At 33.8% G+C, this 23,193-nt stretch overlaps 3 protein-coding genes across 5 annotated transcripts; 2 read left to right on the top strand and 1 right to left on the bottom strand.

Annotated features, from left to right (window-relative positions):
- Positions 1 to 7,384, top strand: LOC128227887 (N-acetylglucosamine-6-phosphate deacetylase-like). 2 transcript variants are annotated; one of them, XM_052938808.1, is made up of 10 exons: positions 1 to 39; positions 1,579 to 1,805; positions 2,116 to 2,252; positions 2,461 to 2,515; positions 2,792 to 3,004; positions 3,637 to 3,725; positions 4,405 to 4,549; positions 5,584 to 5,713; positions 5,922 to 5,968; positions 6,322 to 7,384. In XM_052938808.1, the coding sequence occupies exons 2-10, from the start codon at positions 1,592 to 1,594 to the stop codon at positions 6,519 to 6,521; spliced, it is 1,230 nt and encodes a 409-aa protein (XP_052794768.1). In that variant the 5' UTR covers positions 1 to 39; positions 1,579 to 1,591; the 3' UTR covers positions 6,522 to 7,384. The 2 variants fall into 2 exon arrangements, with proteins under 2 accessions (XP_052794768.1, XP_052794767.1); XM_052938807.1 differs by having other exon boundaries at positions 5 to 36.
- Positions 7,385 to 10,133: 2,749 nt separating this feature from the next.
- Positions 10,134 to 14,425, bottom strand: LOC128227175 (vacuolar ATPase assembly integral membrane protein VMA21-like). Of its 2 annotated transcripts, none has more exons than XM_052937446.1 (3): positions 14,325 to 14,425; positions 12,670 to 12,788; positions 10,134 to 12,032 (listed from the first exon to the last, which is right to left on the bottom strand). In XM_052937446.1, exons 1-3 carry the CDS (start codon positions 14,384 to 14,386, stop codon positions 11,899 to 11,901), a joined length of 315 nt encoding a protein of 104 aa, XP_052793406.1. In that variant the 5' UTR covers positions 14,387 to 14,425; the 3' UTR covers positions 10,134 to 11,898. The 2 variants fall into 2 exon arrangements, with proteins under 2 accessions (XP_052793406.1, XP_052793408.1); XM_052937448.1 differs by lacking the exon at positions 14,325 to 14,425 and adding an exon at positions 14,189 to 14,217.
- LOC128227174 (COMM domain-containing protein 5-like) lies at positions 14,397 to 22,871 on the top strand. The gene is made up of 7 exons (XM_052937445.1): positions 14,397 to 14,628; positions 16,837 to 16,997; positions 17,554 to 17,582; positions 18,766 to 18,816; positions 19,933 to 20,028; positions 20,584 to 20,659; positions 21,153 to 22,871. The coding sequence occupies exons 1-7, from the start codon at positions 14,481 to 14,483 to the stop codon at positions 21,252 to 21,254; spliced, it is 663 nt and encodes a 220-aa protein (XP_052793405.1). The 5' UTR covers positions 14,397 to 14,480; the 3' UTR covers positions 21,255 to 22,871.
- The last annotated feature ends 322 nt before the right edge of the window (positions 22,872 to 23,193 follow it).

Raw genomic sequence — 23,193 nt, 5'->3', positions numbered from 1 at the left:
CTTAAAAGAGTTCACGGTTTTGTAAACAATTCACTGGTGGTATATTTTTTCATTTTTTGTGTTTATTTTGATATGACATTAACATTCGTGACATATTGTCAAAGAAAAAACATGTATTTTAATGTTTTAGGATATAAACAAGATAATAACATTTCAACCATATGCAGTGTAACACTTAACTAAAACCTGTTAATAAATTCGGATAATATATTCGGATGTCAAACTATATGTGTGCTACAAATATACATTAATTGTGTTATTTGAAATATGTCTTCAATAGTACAAGTCAATATGTAGTATATATATTACTCTTATTCATGCAATCAACACTTGATTCATCTTTTGTTTTGATATTCAAGTGATAATTTAAATTTTGCACCAGTCAATTGTAACCACGCCCCCAAGGTCCGGGGTATACAGGGGATAGCCGTGGAAATGGTCTGTGTTTTTACTTTCGGGTGAATGTGGTGGTTTTGTCTTCGCGTCAAAAAATGTGAGGAATGGGCCTTACCAAGGGTCCTTGTGGTGCAGGGGCATTTAACGGGATTTTACCAGGAGTTTGTTTCCGCGGGGCGGGGATTTTACCCGGGGTTGGCTGGACCAAAAGCCGAAATCCCTGCTATTCCCCGGATCTGGGGGGGGGCCGTGGTTACAGTTGACTGGTGCATATGCTGAATTATTCAAGATCACGCTGAAATAAAAATTGTACTTGTATGTGGTAAGCTTTCACTGCAATGAAAATTAACAAAAATTCATTGTGGATGCTCATGTCTTCCGATTCATAAGGCTGATCCATCTTAATACTCTCTGTGGCAAAATAAGATAGCAATGGATATCGAATGATGGGCTTATAATATAGTCAGTTTTACCATTTCCATGCAAGTTCTTTGAAAAACTATTAAAAATAATCAAGAAGATATTTTACAATCCACTGCACTGAAAACTGTTGTATGATTTATAATGATATGTGCAGTGTGGACATAATTATGAGCTGATAATTTGCCATTTTCACCAAAACTTTTTTTTTCCAAGAATATTTTTGCTCACATTGTAATAGTGAGAGCAAGGACTAAAACTCCTAAGTAATAAGTAACTCATAAGTACTGCACCCACAACCCGAGTTATTAAAATTGCATAATAATACACCAGAGCATGGTCCAGTATTCTACCGAAAGAAAAATTATACACTAGTGTAGCGTGAGTTGTATGATTTCAATCATGAGGGTATTGAGTGTAGTTTGTTTCATATTGTCAAGGACAACATTCAAAAACTACCATGCGTATATGTGAATATATTATTGTAATTTATCCGAATGCGATTTATTGCATGGTAAAGCTCCGCCTACTTGGTAAGCATTCTGATATGGGAGTTAATGTATAGACAAAAACAATGAAAACATTCCAATATTGTATAATCCAATATATTGTACTTAGCAATACAAATTTTGTGCCAGAAAATGACCTGCGAAACCTATGCTTTATGTATGTCTAAAAGTCTGCATGTATTCTACTAAGGAGTCAATGAAAAATATTGTATACTGTACATGTATAGAATATATATTTCAATTTTTTTTCCAGGCTGACATTGACAATGCCCAGCAAAAAAGTAGAAGGGTGTATATATCAGTTCCGAAACTGTCATATATTGTCAAATCACAAGCTTATACGAGAAGATCTGTGGGTTCGCAATGGGAAAATCTTGAATCCTGAGAAGTTGTTCTTCGATGAGAAGGCCTATGCTGATAAGCAAATTGACTGTCAAGACAACATAATAGCTCCAGGATACATTGATGTTCAAATAAATGGTAAAACATGTCTAGTGTACATATTGAGCCTTCAACAATTATTAAGCCAGACTTTATTTTGACCTTGCTACATGTAATTTTGTACAAATAACACTGAGCTGGTTGTCATTTAGCAATACAATTGACTAATGACTGGATTATATTCCATCAATGAATAATAGCCCATAGTTGTATTATCCAACAAATTACTTGAACCCCTCTGACAAACAACCTCCTACAAGTCACCATGTGAAAGGAATGTCCAAGTCCCATTTGTATTATGTTAATTGTAATGCAATTATACTGTACTCATCATACATTTCTCATTTAGGTGCATTTGGGGTTGATTTTTCTGACACTGATGACATTGTTGGCGATGTCAGCAAGGTAGCGAAGGGCCTTCTGGAGTTTGGGGTGACTTCGTTCTGCCCAACAGTTATAACCAGCCCTCCAGAAATGTATCAGAAGGTATATAAATGAAGAAAGCATGAAAGTTTCTCTTTTTCAATAAATTTATATGCTTACTTCATCATTATTTTCATGAATCATGATTTGGAAAAAAAACTTATTATTTAACCATAGTTTAAAACTGCATTGACTGACGCATTTCTTGTTATGTGTAAGTTCATTAATAAAAACATTTCATACAGTTTCAAAACATATGAACACATTTCAGATAGTGCAATATGCAAAGAAAACTGAAGGGAGCCTAAAGGGTGCAGGAGTTTTAGGTAACATTTCCTGTGAGATTATGGCTGGATTCTGTAAGATTATTGCAGAAATTACAGTTATATCTTCTGTCTCTAGGTTCAGGAATTATAGAAGGGAATCTCTCAGAAATGCTGAATATCACTAAAAACACAAACAACTTTCAAATGCAGTTAAGATTTGTTGTTCATGAATACATTTGAAAATAATCCATAAACATTGCCAAGAGTGCACTTTGTTCCTTTAATGATCTATTAGTATTTAGTATATACCGTACAATTTAATTTGTAATTTATTAGGTTTACATCTTGAGGGTCCATTCATCAACACGGCAAAGAAAGGGGCCCACAATGCAGAATTAATCAGGGACTTTAAGAATGGTTTCCAGGATGTGGTCGCTATGTATGGGGACAAACTGGAAGGTGTTGCCATGGTAACACTGGCCCCTGAGCTGGAAAGATCCTCCGAGGTGATTCAGGAGTTCTGTAGGCGAGGCATTAAGGTTTCTATAGGTAATGGTTGCTTGATTGTAATTGTATGAGATTTACTATATGAACCTATGATAAGATTTTGTTGTCTTTTGTTAAATCAAAGATTTTAAGAATGCATTCACAGCAAATATTAATAGACACACCAGTTCCATAATAACATACCAATATTTATTCAAACATTTGTCAGAAAAAGCAGTCAATATAATTTCATGATCTTACTTTGACAATAAAAAAAACTTGTACGGCCTGTTTTAAGCTTTTCTTGCCAAAGGCCGGAAGAGCTTGTGCGATGGCACGGTGTGCATCTTCCATGCATCCCTCAGTATTGATTGTCTCTTCATCAAACTTATACACTAGTAAGATATCCATGAGAGCTTGGTTCCTTTTTTTTAACCAGTCTGATTCGCCCATGCATGACTAGATTATTGTCCTTGAAATGCTGCAGCCTAAGCAGAATATTTTCTAAGAGAGACAACTTTGTGTAGAGTTTTGTATTATTGAAGTAGCTTTTTTCCTTTGCCCTTTGTTAATTGATTGCTTCCCTTTGAATGTGAGTTCAGTATATTACAAAAAAGTTATGCTTGAAAACATAGGCCCTCATGGGCCTCTTGCTACTAATATGGCCATACTATGAGAGTTACTATATTTGTCAGGGCACAGTACAGCAGACCTGGTTACTGGGGAGACGGCCATTAAGCAGGGGGCTTGCATGGTCACACACCTCTTCAATGCCATGGTCTCTGTGAGTACAAACACATCACAGACTATGACACTAATAGATCTAGAACAGACACATGTTATCAAATGAATGCTAGCAAAAGCAGTTTCCATTAAAAAACAATGTAAAGAAACAATCATGGTTTCCTCATTCCACTGTTACACTTACAACTGAAATTATTTGTCTGACTTCCAGTGACTACATGTTATAGCAAAAATAAAAGTAATTACAAATGATCTTACTTAAAAAAATGCAATTGTACCCTGGTACTGTAGGGCAATTTTGAATGACAATATAGAGAATAATTGTTTGTTTTTTGGGCGTTATCAATTTTATTTCTTTGAATTAACTCGGAAGTATCAGTTTTGCACCACTTGTCATAATATGAACTTTCTGTGTTTGTGAGATGAAATAAAATTGATATGTCACTGAAACAAACATTTTCATTTTATGCTTAAAACTGACCTTACCTGGTAACTGCAAGAGTTCTAAAAATATTTGATTACATCAGGTAGTTTAGGTAATGACGTCATAACATTGATATCTTGTTCAACCTTTTTTTCTGAAGATGTTGGAGTGAGACAGCAGTTTCAAAACAGGGCGTGATAAGATCATGATATAAAAAGCTAACTGATAACATTTTATAAACAACTTTAAGTCATAAAATGATAAAAAAATAAAAAATTATGATGATCGTTTCAAGTTCCACCACCGTGATCCCCACCTGATAGGGATCTTGACAAGTAACCAGCTGCCGACAGATCGAACTCTGTTCTACGGCCTTATAGCAGACGGCATTCACACACACCCGTCTGCTCTCAGAATAGCACATCGTGTTCATCCCTCAGGTAATATATATTTTATATGTGGTTGCCTAATTAATATTAAACAAGGATTTGTTTAGATTTCTTGTTTAACAATTAACAAAATTGATTTCTAGCGCACATCTTGGGAAGTTTGCAAGATTTCATCAAACTGCACGAACACAGGAACAATTGCCATCGATCTACATTTCTCTCTGCTTATTTTAATTGTTTTAAATTTTAAACAATACAAGCAAGCTAAAATAAATTAACAGAATTTGTTGTTTAGAATTTTTAAGGAATGGGAGATATTTGAAACAATGTTCCAATTAGGCAAATGGCATCTCGCTTGTCCAATAAGAGTGCAGCAATTAATGAAACAATGATGTCAATTCATGTGGTTCAAGCAATATGAAGGTCAGTTTATCTAGAGAAGATACTAAGGCAATGTTAACTTTGGTAACTTTTGGGCTGATAAGTTCACAGACTTCTGTAACACCAGCCTCTACTGTTCTGTGACTTCAACGTTTCCTCCCTTTTTCCATGAAGTTGTCCCTTCATGACACATTTTCATCTTTGTTTAACAATATTTATGGACATTTTGTCTCACATGAGTTCAATAACTAGCCCAATGACTTCAGTTACTCCTCATTCATGTCCCTTTAACTGTCAGAATTTGACCAAATTGAAATTAATCACTCTTTGACTTGTTTTTTTCCATTCGATCTTGAGATCAATGTTAATTCATGGACACGCTTTATAACAAGCTAGATGGCTTACTTCTTAAATAAGGCCTTTTAATTAAGAACATCAAAAGCAATAAAATCTGAAATAAGCTTGATATCCATTTTCTTGAAATGTCTGAAATAGATTTACTGATGGCTGTTTTAACTAATAATATCTACCCTGTGTTCCCTGTCTGGATAACAAAAAATCTGACCCAAGCACACCTGGTGTATGTCAGGTTACTGGCCATGCAATTTGTTCTGTTGTCAGATTTTTTGATTCAGACCATAACACATCTGTGATCTTTATTCTTGCATAACATATTTTGTGTAAAAATAGCCCCATTATTGCAGGGCTGGTTCTAGTGACGGATGCTATAATAGCTATGGGCTTGCCAGAGGGCAAATACAAGTTTGGCAACCAGAATATTGAGATACATGGCAAGACAGCCACCATAGCTGGCACCAACATTCTCAGTGGGAGGTAAATGTATGGTTCTCGATTGTTATTCATGCTTGACTGTCGTTCTGTTTTTTTGCTGCTTGAAAGCAACTCGGAAACATTCTCATTTATCAAAGGTTTGATAATGATAAATCTGTATTATGCATAGCATCATCACTCTGATGTACGAGAATGCTGTGAAATTGCTGGGCAGTATTTAACAAACACCTCTTTTCTCCTTTTTTTTCAGTATTGCAAAACTGGACTACTGCGTGAGAAACTTGCTAAAAAATACAGGTAATTTTAAACTGATACAAGTTATCAACCTATCACAGACCTATATTAACCTAGGGTTTATAGGTCTGTGGCCCCGTTAAGAACATATAAGTAGCACTTTTTTAAGATAAAAATTAATCTTTAGTTCAATCACGATCATGTAAACCAATGATTTGCAGTCTGTGGTTTAATGTAAATATCATGACAATAATTTTGTGATATATGATCAGTAAGATTAACCTTGACTATAAACAGTAATGTTTCATCTGACTTTTATAAGTTAATAATGATGACTTTGCATGTTAAATGTCCTAAAGAAAATGTAATTAGAATCTCTTGTATCATATGAATAAGGAATGTTCTGTATTCACAAGAGTGTGGAATTGAGCTGGCCCTGGAGTGTGCATCCCTCCATCCAGCTCAGGCCCTCGGGATCACGGACAGGAAGGGCACCCTCGATTACGGCACTGACGCAGACTTTATCATCCTTGACCCCAACCTTAATGTGCTGGCCACATACATAGCCGGGGAGAAGGTCTGGGAGGGGAAAACAATGAAAGGACAATTGCAATGACATTGAAAAATCTCCCCTTGGTGCTACATTGTATTCCTGTTAATGTTTAATTCCAGTCACGTGTTATTCCAGACATTTGTTTCTTTTGATTGAAATTGTGGGAGTGGGTTTCTTTACTGTAGTTGAAGCTGATGAAGTTATCATGACATGGTTTAATAGTTGTGTCATAAAGATGCTTATGTGCAATGCTTACTCTATTGTTTTAAAATAATTATATGTTTGTATATTTTGTATTTACTTTAATATTCCTATATAGACATTAAGTCCATAAGTTTTAACGCACCCTATGTATAAGTACATGAGTTTTGGATGCCTGTTGACTCCATTTTATTACACCATAATTCTAAAGTGTTTGATGTATATTGAAAAATTATGTAAAATGTATACCGAAAGAAATATTACAAATAAGCTTTCATTGTGTGAAAGACTGCAAAATAAGTTAATTAACATATTAATTTTCAGCATTCATTATACTTTGATTCATCTCAAATAATACCAAAATTATATGCCGGATTACCATGCAATCAAATTTAACACTATTGTCAACAGTTTGATAAAATGACATGCATAATTGTACATATGATACATTAAAACAACTTTTTATTTAATTTTAAATATTGATATTACACTTTCTCTTCAACCCTTACCTCTTCTATGCAGATCTACTATATTATATTTTGAGTTACTAATTGATGTTTAAAAACATTTGAATGTGTAAGAACAGTCTTGTGCTGTATTGTGATTTTTATGTGATTTACATTCTTTAGCCCATTAGCTAGTTTTGATGTAATTTTATATAAAATGCTGATCAAATATGTGTACTCTTAAGCTTAAAGGTTAAAATAAAATTAAGGATACACCACTCTCATGTGTTAGTCTTCAGTTTTTTTTCCAAAACAATGGAAACAATTTTGATTTCAGCTTATCAGGAGCGGGGGATCGAGCAATAAAAAAATGTATGGTAAATAGTATTGAAATAACCTGAGGAGCTGTACAAAACACTGAAGATTGATTGAATTACAGATATCAGGCTGATATACTAAGTTTTTAAATGCCATGTGCAAGCAGCAACACACCTTCCAATGTAGCTTGAATGGGATTTTTTCTTTGAATGGTATCTTATAAAGGGAGAATCAACAAGAGATGTTTGTCCAACAATATGCCCCCCCCCCCCCCCCGAGCGCCATGTTGGTACTATTTGGACAATGAAATATGTATGGACCGACATGACAGCGGATTCGTCATTGACATTGGATGCCTTTGAGGCAATTTTAAGATTATGACCATTCAAAGTGTGAGGATAGTAGGTACAGTTTTTAATCATGTTCAGATGATGACTGATATTTGCAGATAAAAATGTATCCTCTTAGCAGCAGGGAAGAAGTAAATATGACCAAATTTTTATGATGAATATGAGTTATGACCATGACCTTTGACTCTATGACCTAAAAATCCATAGGAGTCATCAACTGGTCACCCAAAACCTAAATGTCAAGTTTGTGGGCCATGGACGCAGGCATTGTCAAGTTATCACAGAGACAAGCTTTTTGCATTCAAGGTCACTGGGACCTTGACCTGCTGACCCCTTAAATCAAAAGGGGTAATCTAGAGGTCAGGCCCAACCTCCATGTCAAGTTTGAGGGCCATGGATGCAGACATTGTCAAGTTATCACTCTAACAATATTTTCGCATTAAAGAAACTGGTCAGGTCCAGCCTCCATGTCAAGATTGATGACTATAGGTCCAGGCATTGTTGGGATATCACTGGGAGACACTTTGTTAACTTTTTGCATTAAAGGTCACTGTGACCTTGACATTTAGCCTGATGACCCCCAAAATCAAAAGAGGTCATCTACTGGTCAGGCCCAACCTTCATGTCAAGTTTGATGACTATAGGTCCAGGAATAGTCGAGTTTGCCTTCAAGGTCACGGTGACCTTGCCCTTTGACCCCTAAAATCAAAAAGGCTCATTTAATGGTCAGGCCCAACCTTCCAAGTCATGTTTGAGTGCCATGGGTGCAGGCATTGTCAAGTTATCATTCGGACAACCTGTTATCATTCAAGGTCATTGTGACCTGGACCTTTGGCCCAATGACCCCTTAAATCAATAGGGATCATCTACTGGTCAGGCCCAACCTTCAAGTCAAGTTTGAGAGCCATGGGTGCAGGCATTGTTGAGTTATCATTCAGAGAACCTTTTATCATTAAAGGTCACTGTGACCTTGACCTTATTCAAACCTGAACTATTCTGTGAAATTTGACAAAATTAATAAATATCATTTAAACCGGAGTTATCCTGTGAAACTTGTACACTTGTTTTTTACAAGATCATTTCATTCGAACCCGAATTGTCCGGTGAAATTTGTACTAAGATACTGTTGTTCAAACCAAAATAATCCTGTGAAATTTGTACAAAGATCAGGCCATTCGAACCCAAATTATCCTGTGAAATTTGTACAAAGATCAGGGCATTTAAACCTGAATTATCCTGTGAAATTTGAAAAAAGAATAGAGTAACTCACACCCGAATAATCCAGAGAAATTTGACAAATACCGTATCATTCAAGCTAATTTGTTTGAAATACGTCAAACATAGGCAAAGGCATGAACATGCTTTTTATTACCATCTCCTTTCTGAATTCCGACTATGGAAAGACAAAGGTTCTGCAAATCATTGATTTCAAAGCATAATATAATTTTATGTACAGACAGATGGACAAAAGCAACTCTGTATGCCTCTCACAAAATTTTGTGGGGGCATCAAGTTTTCCTTGGCAGCAGGATTTCAACTTTAGATGATAGGGTCTCTGCTTGGTACCACTAAACATATAAGTTTTTACATATGAATGGTGTTATATATCATTTTAAACACAATTCTTCACTTCAGCAACACATTGTCAACATTCAAATGTTTACAGTATACACGGATATAAACTAATGTTTTGGCCAAAGGCTAGACTAAACAAATATGTGTTGAGGACCATAAGAAAATTGAGCATATCAAATATCCAACCTCAATGCTGTAAGGTATGTTTATGGACAAGATTCATGTTCTATTTTGTTCCTTGTGATTGTAAGCGCAATTCAGAGTAGACTACAATCCTTTGAAGCAGCTCCACTAATCATTACTATATTTTACATGATTGAATTTTGTTTTTCATTTCACAACCATAAAAAACATTTGGAACCCTCGCAGGAAACCAGGTGATGTTGACATAAGCCAAGTGTGGCCAGGGTAGTTCTAATACATCTAAAAATACATCAATATTTCAGACATGCTATGTCAGGGAAGGCTTCCCTATGGATTTTACTTAGAATACCTAGAGATTTTGAGCACTGTATTAAGATTATATGTTGTAATAAAATGTAGCGCACAAAGCAATATAGTCTTCGATTTCCCAATGACATACCAAAAATAATAATTTTGATGATATTAATGATAAATTTAAGTACAGGAGATCCCCAACACACATCCCAGGCAGAGGATATGGCATGTCTGCAGTATAAAGATATCCACATAGTTCATTCTCATTATACAGGTGAAATCTAAATTGAGAAACACTAGTATGAAACCTAAATTGTAAATAGCAAAACACTGACCCCAAAACAGAATAAAATTGTTCATTTTATTTCTGAAATAAGTATATATGTTTAAATAATATAGAACAAATAAAAAATATTATTATATAAATCCTTAACCTGTACATATTTACAGCACATAATTATATAAAACAAGAATACTGCACTATTTAATGTGTTGTCTGATAAACTGGCATTACTTTTTAGGTTACCGGTATATACTGAACTTTTGCATTCAATGGAAAGCAATCAGTGTTTCACAAAAAACAACTACTACAATAATACACCACTCTCTGTACAAAGTTGTCTCTCTTAGAAATTCCTTTGCTAGGCTGCATATTAATATTAATCTCTCTCTCACCCCCATAATACTTAATAATAATAATATTAATTTATAAAAATAGACTAATGATTTTAAGTTTATCATTAGATATTGTCTCCGTATTATCGGTTGACAAGAGGAAACCACTCTGCCTTTCCAGACAACACAATAAACACAAGCAGATACTTGCAATGGATTTCAAAATTAACATCTACCAGAAATTATTTTTACACAAGCTTTTGTGTTTAAAGACAGAAATTATTATTACACAAGCTTTTGTGTTTGAATACTTCCTTAAAAGTAATTAAAGGATCCATAAAATATAATACAAAAATTATATGCAATACAAACAGGTCAAAGAACCAAATTTTGTTATTGTTCAACTAATAATAATTCTTTCAAACTTTGGTACAATTTTTTTCTTGCTTATTTTTATTTTGTTATAAATGTCATCTTATTTAATAGTTTGTTCATGGTGTTATTATTTCTGGTGAAACAGACTAGATGCATATTGTGTACAAATAAATCATGTTCTGAATAACTGATACACCTGTGGACATTAAACCATGAACAAAGCGATCAAAAAAACATCACCCAGAAAATAATATCACTTAATTTACTTCATTATTTCATTAAAACCACTGCATCTGCAGAAAAAATAACAAGAAATCAACAATAACCACGTACAAAATTGACAATGATTGTGAATCCAAACAGCAAATTTATACTATAAAGCTGTGTTCAAAATGCTTATGTTTTTATTTTGATGAAGACACTAAGTCATTGCTCTACCAATGAGGTGATGAAATAATCATATTTTACCGTACTTCCCTTTCCTGTTATGTCCATGGTTTAATTTCCACAGGTGTAAACTATTAACTAATATGAAGCATAAAAAAGCCTGCCATTATTGCATTTATCATTTTCTCCCAACCACTCATTATAGCCATCAGTTCAACTGAAGCTTCATACAATAACACATGTAAAGGCATACAAGCATCTAGTGTCATACAAATTCACCATGTGTCTCAGAAACTAGATCTACAGTAAGAAGATGAAGTTTTAACAACATATCAAGTACCACGTATAGCTTAGGTATCTAAAATGAAAATGTTTTGAATGTACCGGTAGTTTAAAATATTTGACACAGTAGTAGAACACGCAATTTCAATGAATTAAAAGAAGGATTCATTGTCAATGCTTTTCATTATATCAAACTCATTTGTTTACCTTACTTTCTCATCTTATTCAAGTGCAGTATATGTACAGTATATTGTAATATAATATTATCTTTGCTTGACTGACAATACTGTAATGTTCAGCTAAAAATGCAAAAAAAATGGAAAATGGAGAACAATTTCAACATAATTTGGACTGTTATAACAACTTTCACACAAATAATATATTCTTTTCAAGCTTTCCATGGAATGGCATGATCAAAGTCACATGAATGTCATGAATAAACCATCTTGGATATCAATCTGTCTTTGTTGACGTAGTTCCTTCAGTAAATGCTTTATAAACAAACATTCCTAAAATGATATGTACTGTTCCGATGGCTACAAATGCTGCGTAGAAGTAGCTATCTTGACTGCTCATCCCAATGAAAGCTGAAAATACATGAAATACACAGCTCAAGCTAATTTGAACAGAGCTACACGGACAAGCCTTGCAGATACATAACAGTCCGAAAATCTTAAGTAATAGTTGTTAACCATCCTACTAGCTTTGTGGTAAAGTCCCACTTCCTAGGTGGGAGGTCTGCGGTTTAATCACGGACAGTGTCATACCAAAGATGATTATAAAATTTAAACCTATGACACCCTTGGGAAGCGTCTGTATACAAGGGTAGTAAGGGATACTTGCAGTACTCAGTCAGTTCTGGTTTAACCCAGTAAGTTGTTTCCGGTATCTGTACTTTCCACTGGGTACGTTCAAGAACTAAGGGTCTATTTGAAATAAGAGCTAAGGTAGTTCATTGTGTCTCATACTTTCTCTTCTGGCAAGAACTAAAGGACACCATTGGTAATATTATTTTTATTTATATTTTGACTATTCAAACTACATAAAATGATGATAAAAGGAAAAATTGTTTATGGTGACTGCAGTACTACCTAGCTGGTGTAAACTTGTACTTGATTTAAATGTACCACAAGCAAAGTTGCAGTAATCTTATACTTTACAGTTATAAACTTATGATTTCAAAATTTAAATAGTAAAGTCAATATCATTGATAATAGTGTTTACCCTCAAAGAACATTCTCTTGCTGGCAAAGTAGATGAAGACTGGGAAGAACATCATTGCGAGACTGAACAAAACCATTGTCTTCATCACGCTGTCCTCCTTTTCCTTGCTTCCCATCATCCTGACAAAAGGTACAAACACTCCATTAAAACACTTCAATTTGAAGACATGGCTCTATTTTCAATGAGCGTACAAAATTACAAATAATCATATGATCAATAAATTTTCAATGAAGATAAATATTCAACATAATAAACAAATTTGTTTTGAAATAATGTAGAAATAAGAAGAGATCTTTTTCAAGGGAAAACATGTCTCCCATACCATACAGGAACAAAAAGCAGAACTCAAATGATATCTGGCTAGTGATTGCTGAGAAATAGCTAAACTGTTTAGTGACCTAAAAGGGATGATGGGGGTTAATTAAAAAATAATATTAGTCATAATGGTCAAATAAATGTAAATAAATGAAAAAATGCTTAAAATATAAATGAAGTATTGCAGGAAACCAATACAACTGCCATTCCGCTAATCTGATTCAGAAGCTAATTAGGGGAAAGAAATATGTCAAGCATCACACCTGCTCTTGACAAATTATTTCTGAGAAGTAACAACTGTAAAAAAAGTTAGTTTGACAGTTTTCCTATCACATTCAATGACTATACATTGAGTATTTTTTTTAATTAGATCAGATGGATATTTTTATTTCAAGTCGGCAAGATACAAACAAGCCCACATTATAAGTTCATGCAAGCTTTTGGACAGACCATTTTTTAACTCACATAATATGAAATAACGAATGTATAAAGGCTTCTAGATGTTGTACAGTTTAAAATAAAGGAATGTAATTGAAATTAAAAAAGTGTTTAAATAGTTAATTAAGTAGTACTCTTAGAAATACATAGTGACAAAAGCATTCAATAGAATGAGCAGAGCTATGAATGATACCCATCATAGTTGCCAAGCTACGATACATGTTGATAAAAGGACCAAAAAGACTCCATGAATGCTAATTAAGTAAAGAGATCTACTAATTTAAATTCAGATATTCCAAAGAAAATGGATACAATATGAAAATTATTTGTCTAAAGCATATATTATTACACATAATTAATACTAAATATATGATGTTATCTTATAAAAGTAAAAATATATTCAAAAATATATTCTTATTTCTACATTCAATTATAATTATACCCTCTTAACAAACTGTAAAACATTTTTTTGCAATTTTACCGAAACCTCCGCGCCTTTCACACAATAAAATCAATTTACCGAACTGGGTATTTACCGAAACCTCCGTAAATCCTACAAGCTACCAGCAAGTCATTTTTTCCATCTGACTTTTAAGGAGTGCTTCATTTTTAGTATTCTCCAAAATATGTAAAATAAAAAAATAGCTTGTGTTTACCTTACTGTAATCGAAGAAGGCTATCTTACTAACTACATCACTTTCTAAAATTTTCCCTCGGACAAAAGGTTGTGTGTAACCCTGTTTTTAATGAGTTATGTGTAACTTGCCTGCCGGTCGACATATCTAATAACAGCAATGTGATTTGAAGAAATGGTTCGTTGTAGACGTTAAGTATTTGTTAGTTCACATTATTGATCGTCTTAGAGAGAATCACGATAAAAATACCAAATAAATTGTTATCACCTGCTTCTGAGATCACCTTCCATTGTTGTTGTTGTTGTTGTAGTACTTAAACTATAGGGCATGGGTTTATCTTACTTCCGGGGTGGGCGGTGAAAACATACAAAAATTGACATCCCTATATCAAAACCTCACGCCTTGTCCCAATGACCTGCTGACATGTCTATTATACAAGTCACGGGGACGGGCAAGTCCGTGGCCTCTGACAGAACGCCCTTTTTTGGCGCAAGGATACCAATAGAGATTAAATCAATGATAAAACCATTGTCAAAATTGGATAAAAGCGTTTTCAGAAAGATTCTCTTGTGTGAGTACCTACTTGTCATTGAATATACTGTATGCTTTATAGTGAGATATTGTTAAGGCCAATTTTCTAAGAACGCAGTTGTGATGAATTTGTTATATGTTAGGACAGTGAAAGCGATTTAAAAAAGGGAAATGGAAGAAGCATTTGATTTCTGTAAATTGTTTGTCTATTGAACCCACATTGCCTTAGTGTTTGTGACCGAACACTATGTTCATTTTTTATGGCAGACTCATTGATACATAGGTATATAATAAGTACAAAGTATAAGTTATTCTTGATACCTGATAATACATGATATAACGAAATAACTACCGAGTAATAAATTTACCTTTGCAAATAATACCTATAATCTTATGTTAAGGTCATATATAAATAAATATGGTGTAAGAAGCTTTATTATACCCCCACAAACGAAGTTTGAGGGGGTATATAGGAGTGAGCTTGTTGGTCGGTCGGTCTGTCGGTTTTCATGGTTTTCGGACGATAACTCATGAAAGGCTAAACAGATTGGAAAAATATTTGGTACACAGGTGTAACATCAGAAGATACAGGTCAAGTTCGATATTGGGGCTAGTGGGGTCAAGGTCACTGTGAGGCGGCATTTGGGGATATTCGTCACTCCTGTGACAGCTCTAGTTTTTATTGTTTTGATTTTTGAAACTTAAAAGTTACAATATTAAACACCGATACAATTTTTTTAAACAATAACATTGGAGTTCCTTAGGCATTTCATCGCGGGCAATCATTGAGGCACAACATTTTCTTATTCCGTAAAACTCGTCTTCAATTGTAGTGTATATTAGTTCAAAGTGGACACAAACAGTGGGTATGGTCTGTAAGTTTTCCCTTTCAGAGGTTATTACCTGTGAAATTAAAAAAATGGGATTACAGTTCCACTTAGGTTTCATTATGTGTTATGTTATTGTTTAAAATTGTTCTGAACAAAAATTAAATCTTATCAGATCATCCAGAACTTGCATAATTTTCTAGAGCTTAATTTTGTTCACTCATACATGCCATATTTCAGAGAGGCTTCCTAGGGGATTTTGGTCTGAATTCCAGGGGATTTTGATATTACACCAGGTGATTTTTATGCAGCGAAATTTAGCCCAATATCTACTTTATGATATGAGAATACAGAAACAAACTCTTCTTACAATAATTTTTGGACTTAGTCATCATGGTCCTTCATGGAATTTCACACTCATAATATTATGGATGCCTACACTGTCAACCTTGAGTTAGTTTATAAAGGGATATGGATCCCCCAGAGGGGTACCAGGTGATGGGTCAGAATTCCGGGAGATTTTTTTCCCCGCCAGGGGATATGGCATGTCTGGACTTTCATGAAAAATGTTAATGTTCATTAGGTTTTAGCAATTTCTTCACATGTTCAAAGTGTTTTTATTGAAATCAAGATTCTTGTTACAAATTTCTGTAACAACATTACTCATTTTTTTTTGTATAAACCTCTGAAAAGAAAAATTGAGAGACCATACCAACCATTTACATCCATTTTCAACTCATTCAGGCACTACAATGACGACGCTCTGGAACATTTTCACTGCAAAACAAAATGTTATGGCTCCAATTATCCATTCACATAATGTCACTCAGCATGCATTTTCTTTTGTTTCTTCTTAAAGGGACTCGCTCATGTATTTGGATCAAAACTCAGTTTCCAGCTTTTACATCGGATAAAAGTTATTCAATCATTATAACTCTATTATGATATTGGAATTGCAGAAAAAATACAATCTAAGAATAAAAATGTATATGCATATGATATGTTGGTTTTTAGTGGAGTGCAAACCCATGTCAGAAGTCAAGAAAAAAATGAAAACAGACACCTTAACCACTAGGCCACTAGGACTTACACAAAAGTTCTTGATATTCTTGATAATACATTGATAGCATCATGTGATAATGTCAATCAACTAGTCCAGCAATAATGAAATCGCTAAAACCCTTTGTAACAGTATTGAAAATTTTGGTCTTCAAAGATGATATTTGAGAAGATATCAACATTTGCTGAAGGGTTCCAGCTTTTGGTGTGCATTTACAAACCATGAGCAAATCCCTTTATTAAACCAATGCATAATAATTAAGAAAAAAATAATTCTAGGCCTTGTAACTTTTTATAATCTCTTCCCTTTTAAACACAGTATATCTTTTTCACAGATTAGATGTATTTACTATCCTTTTCAGTAATAGTGACAGCTATAGAAGGAAACGATGTTGAGTTTAAGCAACTAAAAGAATTAGAAAGTAAGGACACGGATGAAGAAACATTAAGTGTAATATATTCGGGACTATACAAGCTTTTACAGAGTGCTCTCAGATTGCCACAAGAATCATTAAAACAAGAGGTAAGAATTAAATGTTAGCTATGCTCGAGTGAAAGGCACAAAATTAGCATTGAAGGGGCACGATATCACAGACCTATAAACCTATGTATGGTTTATAGGTCCGTGACGATTTATAGGTTGATGCAAACACTCATTTTTATTTTAATGTGTTATTATTTGTACTTTAATGATCAAAATAAAAAGCATTATAATTTTTGTACAATTAAAGAATGTTAGCTGATTATAAATGTTTTTGTTTTTTTAACTTAATAGCTAGTGGCCACCAATTCCCCAGTAAAAAAAAAATGCCCTGATATCGCTTATATTTTTGTATCTGTATACAATCTTAAGTTATTTTGTGTTTTGAACATTTAAAATTAAACACAAAAATGCAGTATATTTGGAAAAAAGTAGTTTTTGCATCAACCTTTGGAGTGCCCCATCAAAGCAAGCACTTGCTATTAAAAAGATGAATTTCATAGATTGAAAAAAAAATTGGAGTTTACTGATGCAGAAATTACTTTAACAAAATGTTAATTTCTACTGTGAATGATCATATGATTTTTATTTATTTCAGTTATTTAAAGAAGACCTTCAAGAATTACAGTAAGTTTAATTGTTGGATTCTGCGTTAACATTGTCATTGGACGATATTATATTTTTTCCAGTTAAATGGCAATATTTTTCAAATTGATGTATTGATTTGTTTTGTAAATCAGCAGTCAACTGTTATTGGTTTTAATCATAAAGATCTGCTGATTTAAACAAAAGTCGGGCAAGGAGATGAAACATAATGTTGAACACTAGCACGGTAACTGTATGCATTTAATTAAAGTTGTCACACAGCTGCACTGGGCCTGACAACGTTTAAATTGATAAATTATATGTACCGGTATATTATTATTAAGAAACCCTGAAACTGTACCACACTAACAGTTGTTATTCCAATGGCCATCTTAGTGAACAAAATTATAAGGCAATTCTCATTCACAATTTTGATCCCTAAGTGTCACTATATTAAGCCCTCAGAAATAAATTAGACTTTTGAATAACAATTTCATACGTCTTCACTCCTTGGGACTACTCTTGTTTGATGCTACCCAAATACGGACCACATGCTGGCTTTTACTTATTTCAATCACTATTATTAAAACTTCTGCAACTTTGTCAGCAGTCTTTCTTAACACATTAATGGCAGTTGCTTCAAATAAGCATGTGTGTGTCCTTGTACGTTGCTTCATTTATCAGGTGCTTTGTTTGTGGTTGGCACTTTACTTCAATAATACATCATCTGTCGGATTAAGTGTATGGTTAAGTCACTTAAGTGGAAATATGATTGGCTTTGATTTGTGTAATATTACGCAACTTAGTTGAAGGGGTATTCCAATTCATGTTGTGTGCTCTAAAACGCCCAAGTCAATGTTTATCTGAGTTTTCAGGAGTTTTAAGGAATGTTAAAAACGCATAGGGTTATATCCTGGGTTTTGTTCTGGGATTTTCTGATGTCTGATACATCTACATTCACTGCATAAAAACTTGGTAATTGGATGGCTTGTATCTGCTTGTAACCCCATTTCATAATGGGCACTCACTGCTAAAAATTGTTAGTTGACTGGAAAACCAGCATTTTATCAGTGTTGGGGTTGAATTAGGAATTAGGCTAATCAGTAATGTGTATGGTAGGCATGGAGGTCACATCTCTTGATGGTCACAGATTTAATACTTCTGACAAACAGTCAAACTTTTGTTTTTTGTTGTCTTTAACACTTAGAACAATTTTTGTTTTCAGAATTGCAGAGGATTTCCATACAGATTTAGCTAGTGTTGTGTTTGGTCACAAGTGAGTATTCAGTAGTTAAAACTTGTCACTAGTTTTGAAAAAGATCTCAAAACAGTTTCTCGTACCATTCCAGAGGAAGCATTTTGTAAGTTCTCTACAAGTTTTAGGAGAGGATACTTTAGGTTTACCCTCAAATTGTCTGTCCATATGTAAAAGAACTGCAATTTTTCTGCAAACTTTGTTTATAAACTTTTATTTGGTATTTGGTTAGAGGGTGATATGGAGACTATGCATGTCATTATAACCAAGATAAGTATATCTTGGGACTATATAGAAGTTACCAGGGTATGCACATGCTATCCCATCCCATCCCAAAATATTGTGATGTATGTAGCAGTATAGCGCATGCACCTTTACTCATGAAACTTCATAGGAATGTTGGTAGGCATTGGAAATTGTGCACCTGCAATTCGTTTGAATTTTCACATGGTCTTAAAAAAGTTTTGGTCTTAGCGTTGAAAAGTTTGTTTGAAAAATAAGGTGTCTTTTTAGGTACAAAAGTATCGCACCTATAAACATGCAACTTCATAAGGACGGTTTGTTTGCATTGGTTATTTTTGACCTGAAATTTGTTTGACACTCCAAAAAACTTCAGGCTAATATAACCATGGCAAAATGTTGGTGAGATTTAAAACAACACGCTCATGTTAAAGTTCATATGAAATTCACCAAGTAATTAAAGAGCGCTGCCTGGGTGCATGTGAGTTTGGTTTGTGGTCACCAAGCTGGACTTGGGTTTCCTCTGGGTACTCCGGTTTCCCCCACAGCACAAGACCACACTTCATGGTGCCAGTGTGAGTGGTTAATATAATGTTGTAATCACTTGTTTCACAATCGTTGTAAAATAATGCTGTTAAAACTAAACTAGTTAAAGTTTTAAGCAAAATGTTGATTGAAGACATATGATGAAGGAACCAGGGCCATCCTTAAGTCTCTCTCTGGGCTCAAAATGTGTCAGAAATATTTTGAATATGTATGCACGGTGAAGTGATGATTTATATAATAATTCATTAATGAATTGTGTGATTAAGCTAACAAAAATTGTGGAAAACACCTTTTTAATGATTGCAAAAGTTTTTAATTAATTGTCAGATTCATGTAGTTTTTGTTTTTCAGACGCTCCAGTATAGATATCCATTCCATTTTCTCCCGACCTCGCCTCCCACAGTTAGAAGCCTTGAAATGGCGAGTGGACGTTGGAATATCTACCAGGTATGACATATTGCAAGCAGTGCATAAAGGTTTCAGAAACTCTCTTATTTGCAATAATTTACACATTAACATTTTTATTTTATGTGAGGAGGTGGCGCAAACTTTCTCCTGGTGGTATTTCAAATGATACATAAATGACAGATCTGATTTTACCTGAGGCAGGGTTTTACAGTGAATAGGTGACCTCCAAAAATGCCAAAAACATTTGAAGGAAATTTTGTGGGGCCAATTTACCCCAGGGACAATTGTTGGGCATAAAAACGCAGCATGTACGTGTCATGATAAAACTGGTAATTGGAAACAAAAGATTACATGAAGCTTTGACTTATAGTAAACATCAATTTATTAAACAGTATAGCTATAACTCTTACTTGCTTTCCTTGAATTTCAAATGATCTCTCCTCAAAATTAAACATTAAAATTATGCTGAATGGATCATTATTCGCTTCAAAAGTCACCCAATAAATAAGTGAATAAAGGAGGAAAATAGCACGCAAAATTCATACCTCGATAAGTGCTCGATTCTTAACATTAATACTTGCTGGTATTTTTCAGTGTTTTAAACCGGGTGCTTGAGCCTACTGTGTTGATGGAGATGACGCTTTCGGATGGTAATATTAGTACCTTTGAGGTAAGAATGAACCCCATGGATTTTTGTAGCATCACAAAACATTCACTAGCAATTTAGTAAGGTTAGATCAAGAAATAATAATCTCTAGTTTCTCCGGAAAACTTTAGGGAGGAAGAGCATGACTCTTATTATTTTGAAAAAGTAGATTTAAGAATGAAGCCACTTCAAATATTTGAAAGAGATAGTGTTTTAAATAATACAATAACACTTAATATTAAAAGGAATATATGTCATTGATCGGAAATATTCTCTTGCAATAACAAAAATATCCCAAGAATCATTTTATTTCGTTTTAAATAAAGAGAATACGACTTCATTCAAACAGTCATTTATTTTCATACATCAAATTAAAATTTTGCTTCCAAATATAAATTTTAACTTTCCTACCTGACCAATATGGATTTTGCGCTATATAGATATGAATATCAGACAGGATCTGTGTTACTTATATAATATCTTCTGATGTCAGCAATATACCGTAAATGTATTGCAGGTGCCAGTCTCCAAGTTTCACGAGTTACGGTTTAATGTGGCCTCCGTGTTAAAAGAGATGGAGGACCTTGAACAACGAAGTATCCTCAAAATCAAAGACTAACTACATCTGTATAATACACATCCGCATTTTAATCAAACAGAAAGTGTTGAATGCTGATCTTGTGGACATGGACACTATGGTATTTTGGTGTAGCCTCCCATCTCCATCAGTGAAATTAAACATTTTCTGTTCATGCTTCTCTGTTTAAATCATTCTAGTGTATATTTGTATTTTATGCATCAATTTGTGTGTTTGATGTAGACAGTCTAATGTTGTGAGTGAAGACAATTGCTAATTTTGTTACAAATAAATATATACGAGTCTTGACAGCTACAGTTATGTCTGTGAACAAGGGCAGGCTATTGGGATTGTTGTGCACATCATACGCAAAGTTAACCACCATTAAGGTACCACCATTTTGGCCAAAGATTAACTTCTAATAAATTCCCTTATAATTTCAGAACTTGGTCATTCAAGAAACAAGGTAATAATATCGAGTTAAGCTTAGAAAAACCTTGTTAAACACCAGAGGCCACTTTTTATGCAAATTTAATGAAATTTGGTCAAAATGACTGCTTGAACGAGATATTGAATTAAATTCTGGGTCATCTGGATTCAAAAACAACCTCTCCAGGTCAAAAAAAATAAATACCTTGTTTCATTCTAGTGCCAACATTTTTGGTCCAAATTGATTATAAATGTTTGGCTTAATCTCAGATGAGTTTATCGAGGGTTAATACCCATGTCACTAACTGGTATACAACTTTACAGTAGTCAAGCTTTTGTCTCAATCTTGACGAAACCAAATAAGATTTCAGATGAATTTAACACTGCATCTTACTCTGCATGTGAAATAAACCTAATCAAATGAAAACCTTGGTAACATTGAAGGAGCCACATTGGCGCCATCTTGAAATTCTTTTGAAAAACTGCAGACAAGTTAAATATTTGGTCAGATATGTTTAATTCATTTGGTGGATTTCTAGAAAGAATTAACACTTCAGAAGCTAAATTTCAAATAAAAAAGTAAGAATGAATGTTTGTCTTTAAGAAAAACTGGGAGGGTCTGTGTAGATATAGATCAAAATATATGTCATAGAATGCTACATACTTGACCGATTTGTAATGGCAATTTGTCAGTAAAAGTTTTACAATCACAATGATTCTCTATGCCAAAAAAGAATGGATTATACAGATTGTACACTAGTTTTACTAGTATACATGTAAGGGAAAAGCAGTTTAATTTATCAGAACGCTACTTATTGCTCGATAAGATCTCTGCCTCTGGTTGCCATTCTAATTTGAGCCAGTGCAGTACAATCATGAGCTTATACATCATTATCAACTTTTCCTGTTAATTTTATCATATTTTTTTAAAGAAGAATAATAACAATAATAATAAAATTGGTAAAAAAATAAAAGCATTATTTTTAAAGCATAGTATATTATTGATTTGCATGTTGATAAAGAAAGGGTTATACATATATTTCATTATTATTGTTTTCAAGAAATAATAGCAAATGTTTTATATTCTAACTGGTTACATTTTTGATATTTTTTTGCAATATATCATATAAAATGTCAAATTGATACTTTGATATAAAGTTGTATGTATGTGTATGACATTATAACTGTTGCCGCACCCATTGTTGTTTATAATTAAAGTTTGAAATTGTTCTTGTCTATGAATGACATGTGTATACAGATATGAATCGTAACATGAGAGTTTTACGCCCTCTTTTGAAAAAAGGGGCATAAAGGTTTACAAAAGTCAGGCGTTCAGATGGTTGGTCAGTTGGTAGACCAATTCATGTCCATACAATAAATCAAGAACAGTTTGACCTAGGACCACGGAACTTCGGTGGTAGTTTTCCACAATGACCAGCAGATGACCCCTGTTGATTTTGAGGTCAAGGGCATGGTGAACTGTCTTATTAAAACTTAAAACTCCAGAACAGTTTTATTAAGGACCATGATTTCAATGGTAGGCTGTCTTTGA

The sequence above is a fragment of the Mya arenaria genome, chromosome 3 (genome assembly GCF_026914265.1).
Source record: "Mya arenaria isolate MELC-2E11 chromosome 3, ASM2691426v1".
NCBI lineage: Eukaryota > Metazoa > Mollusca > Bivalvia > Myida > Myidae > Mya > Mya arenaria.
The sequence above is the reverse complement of the archived record's forward strand: the minus strand, read 5'-3'. Positions and strand labels throughout refer to the sequence as shown.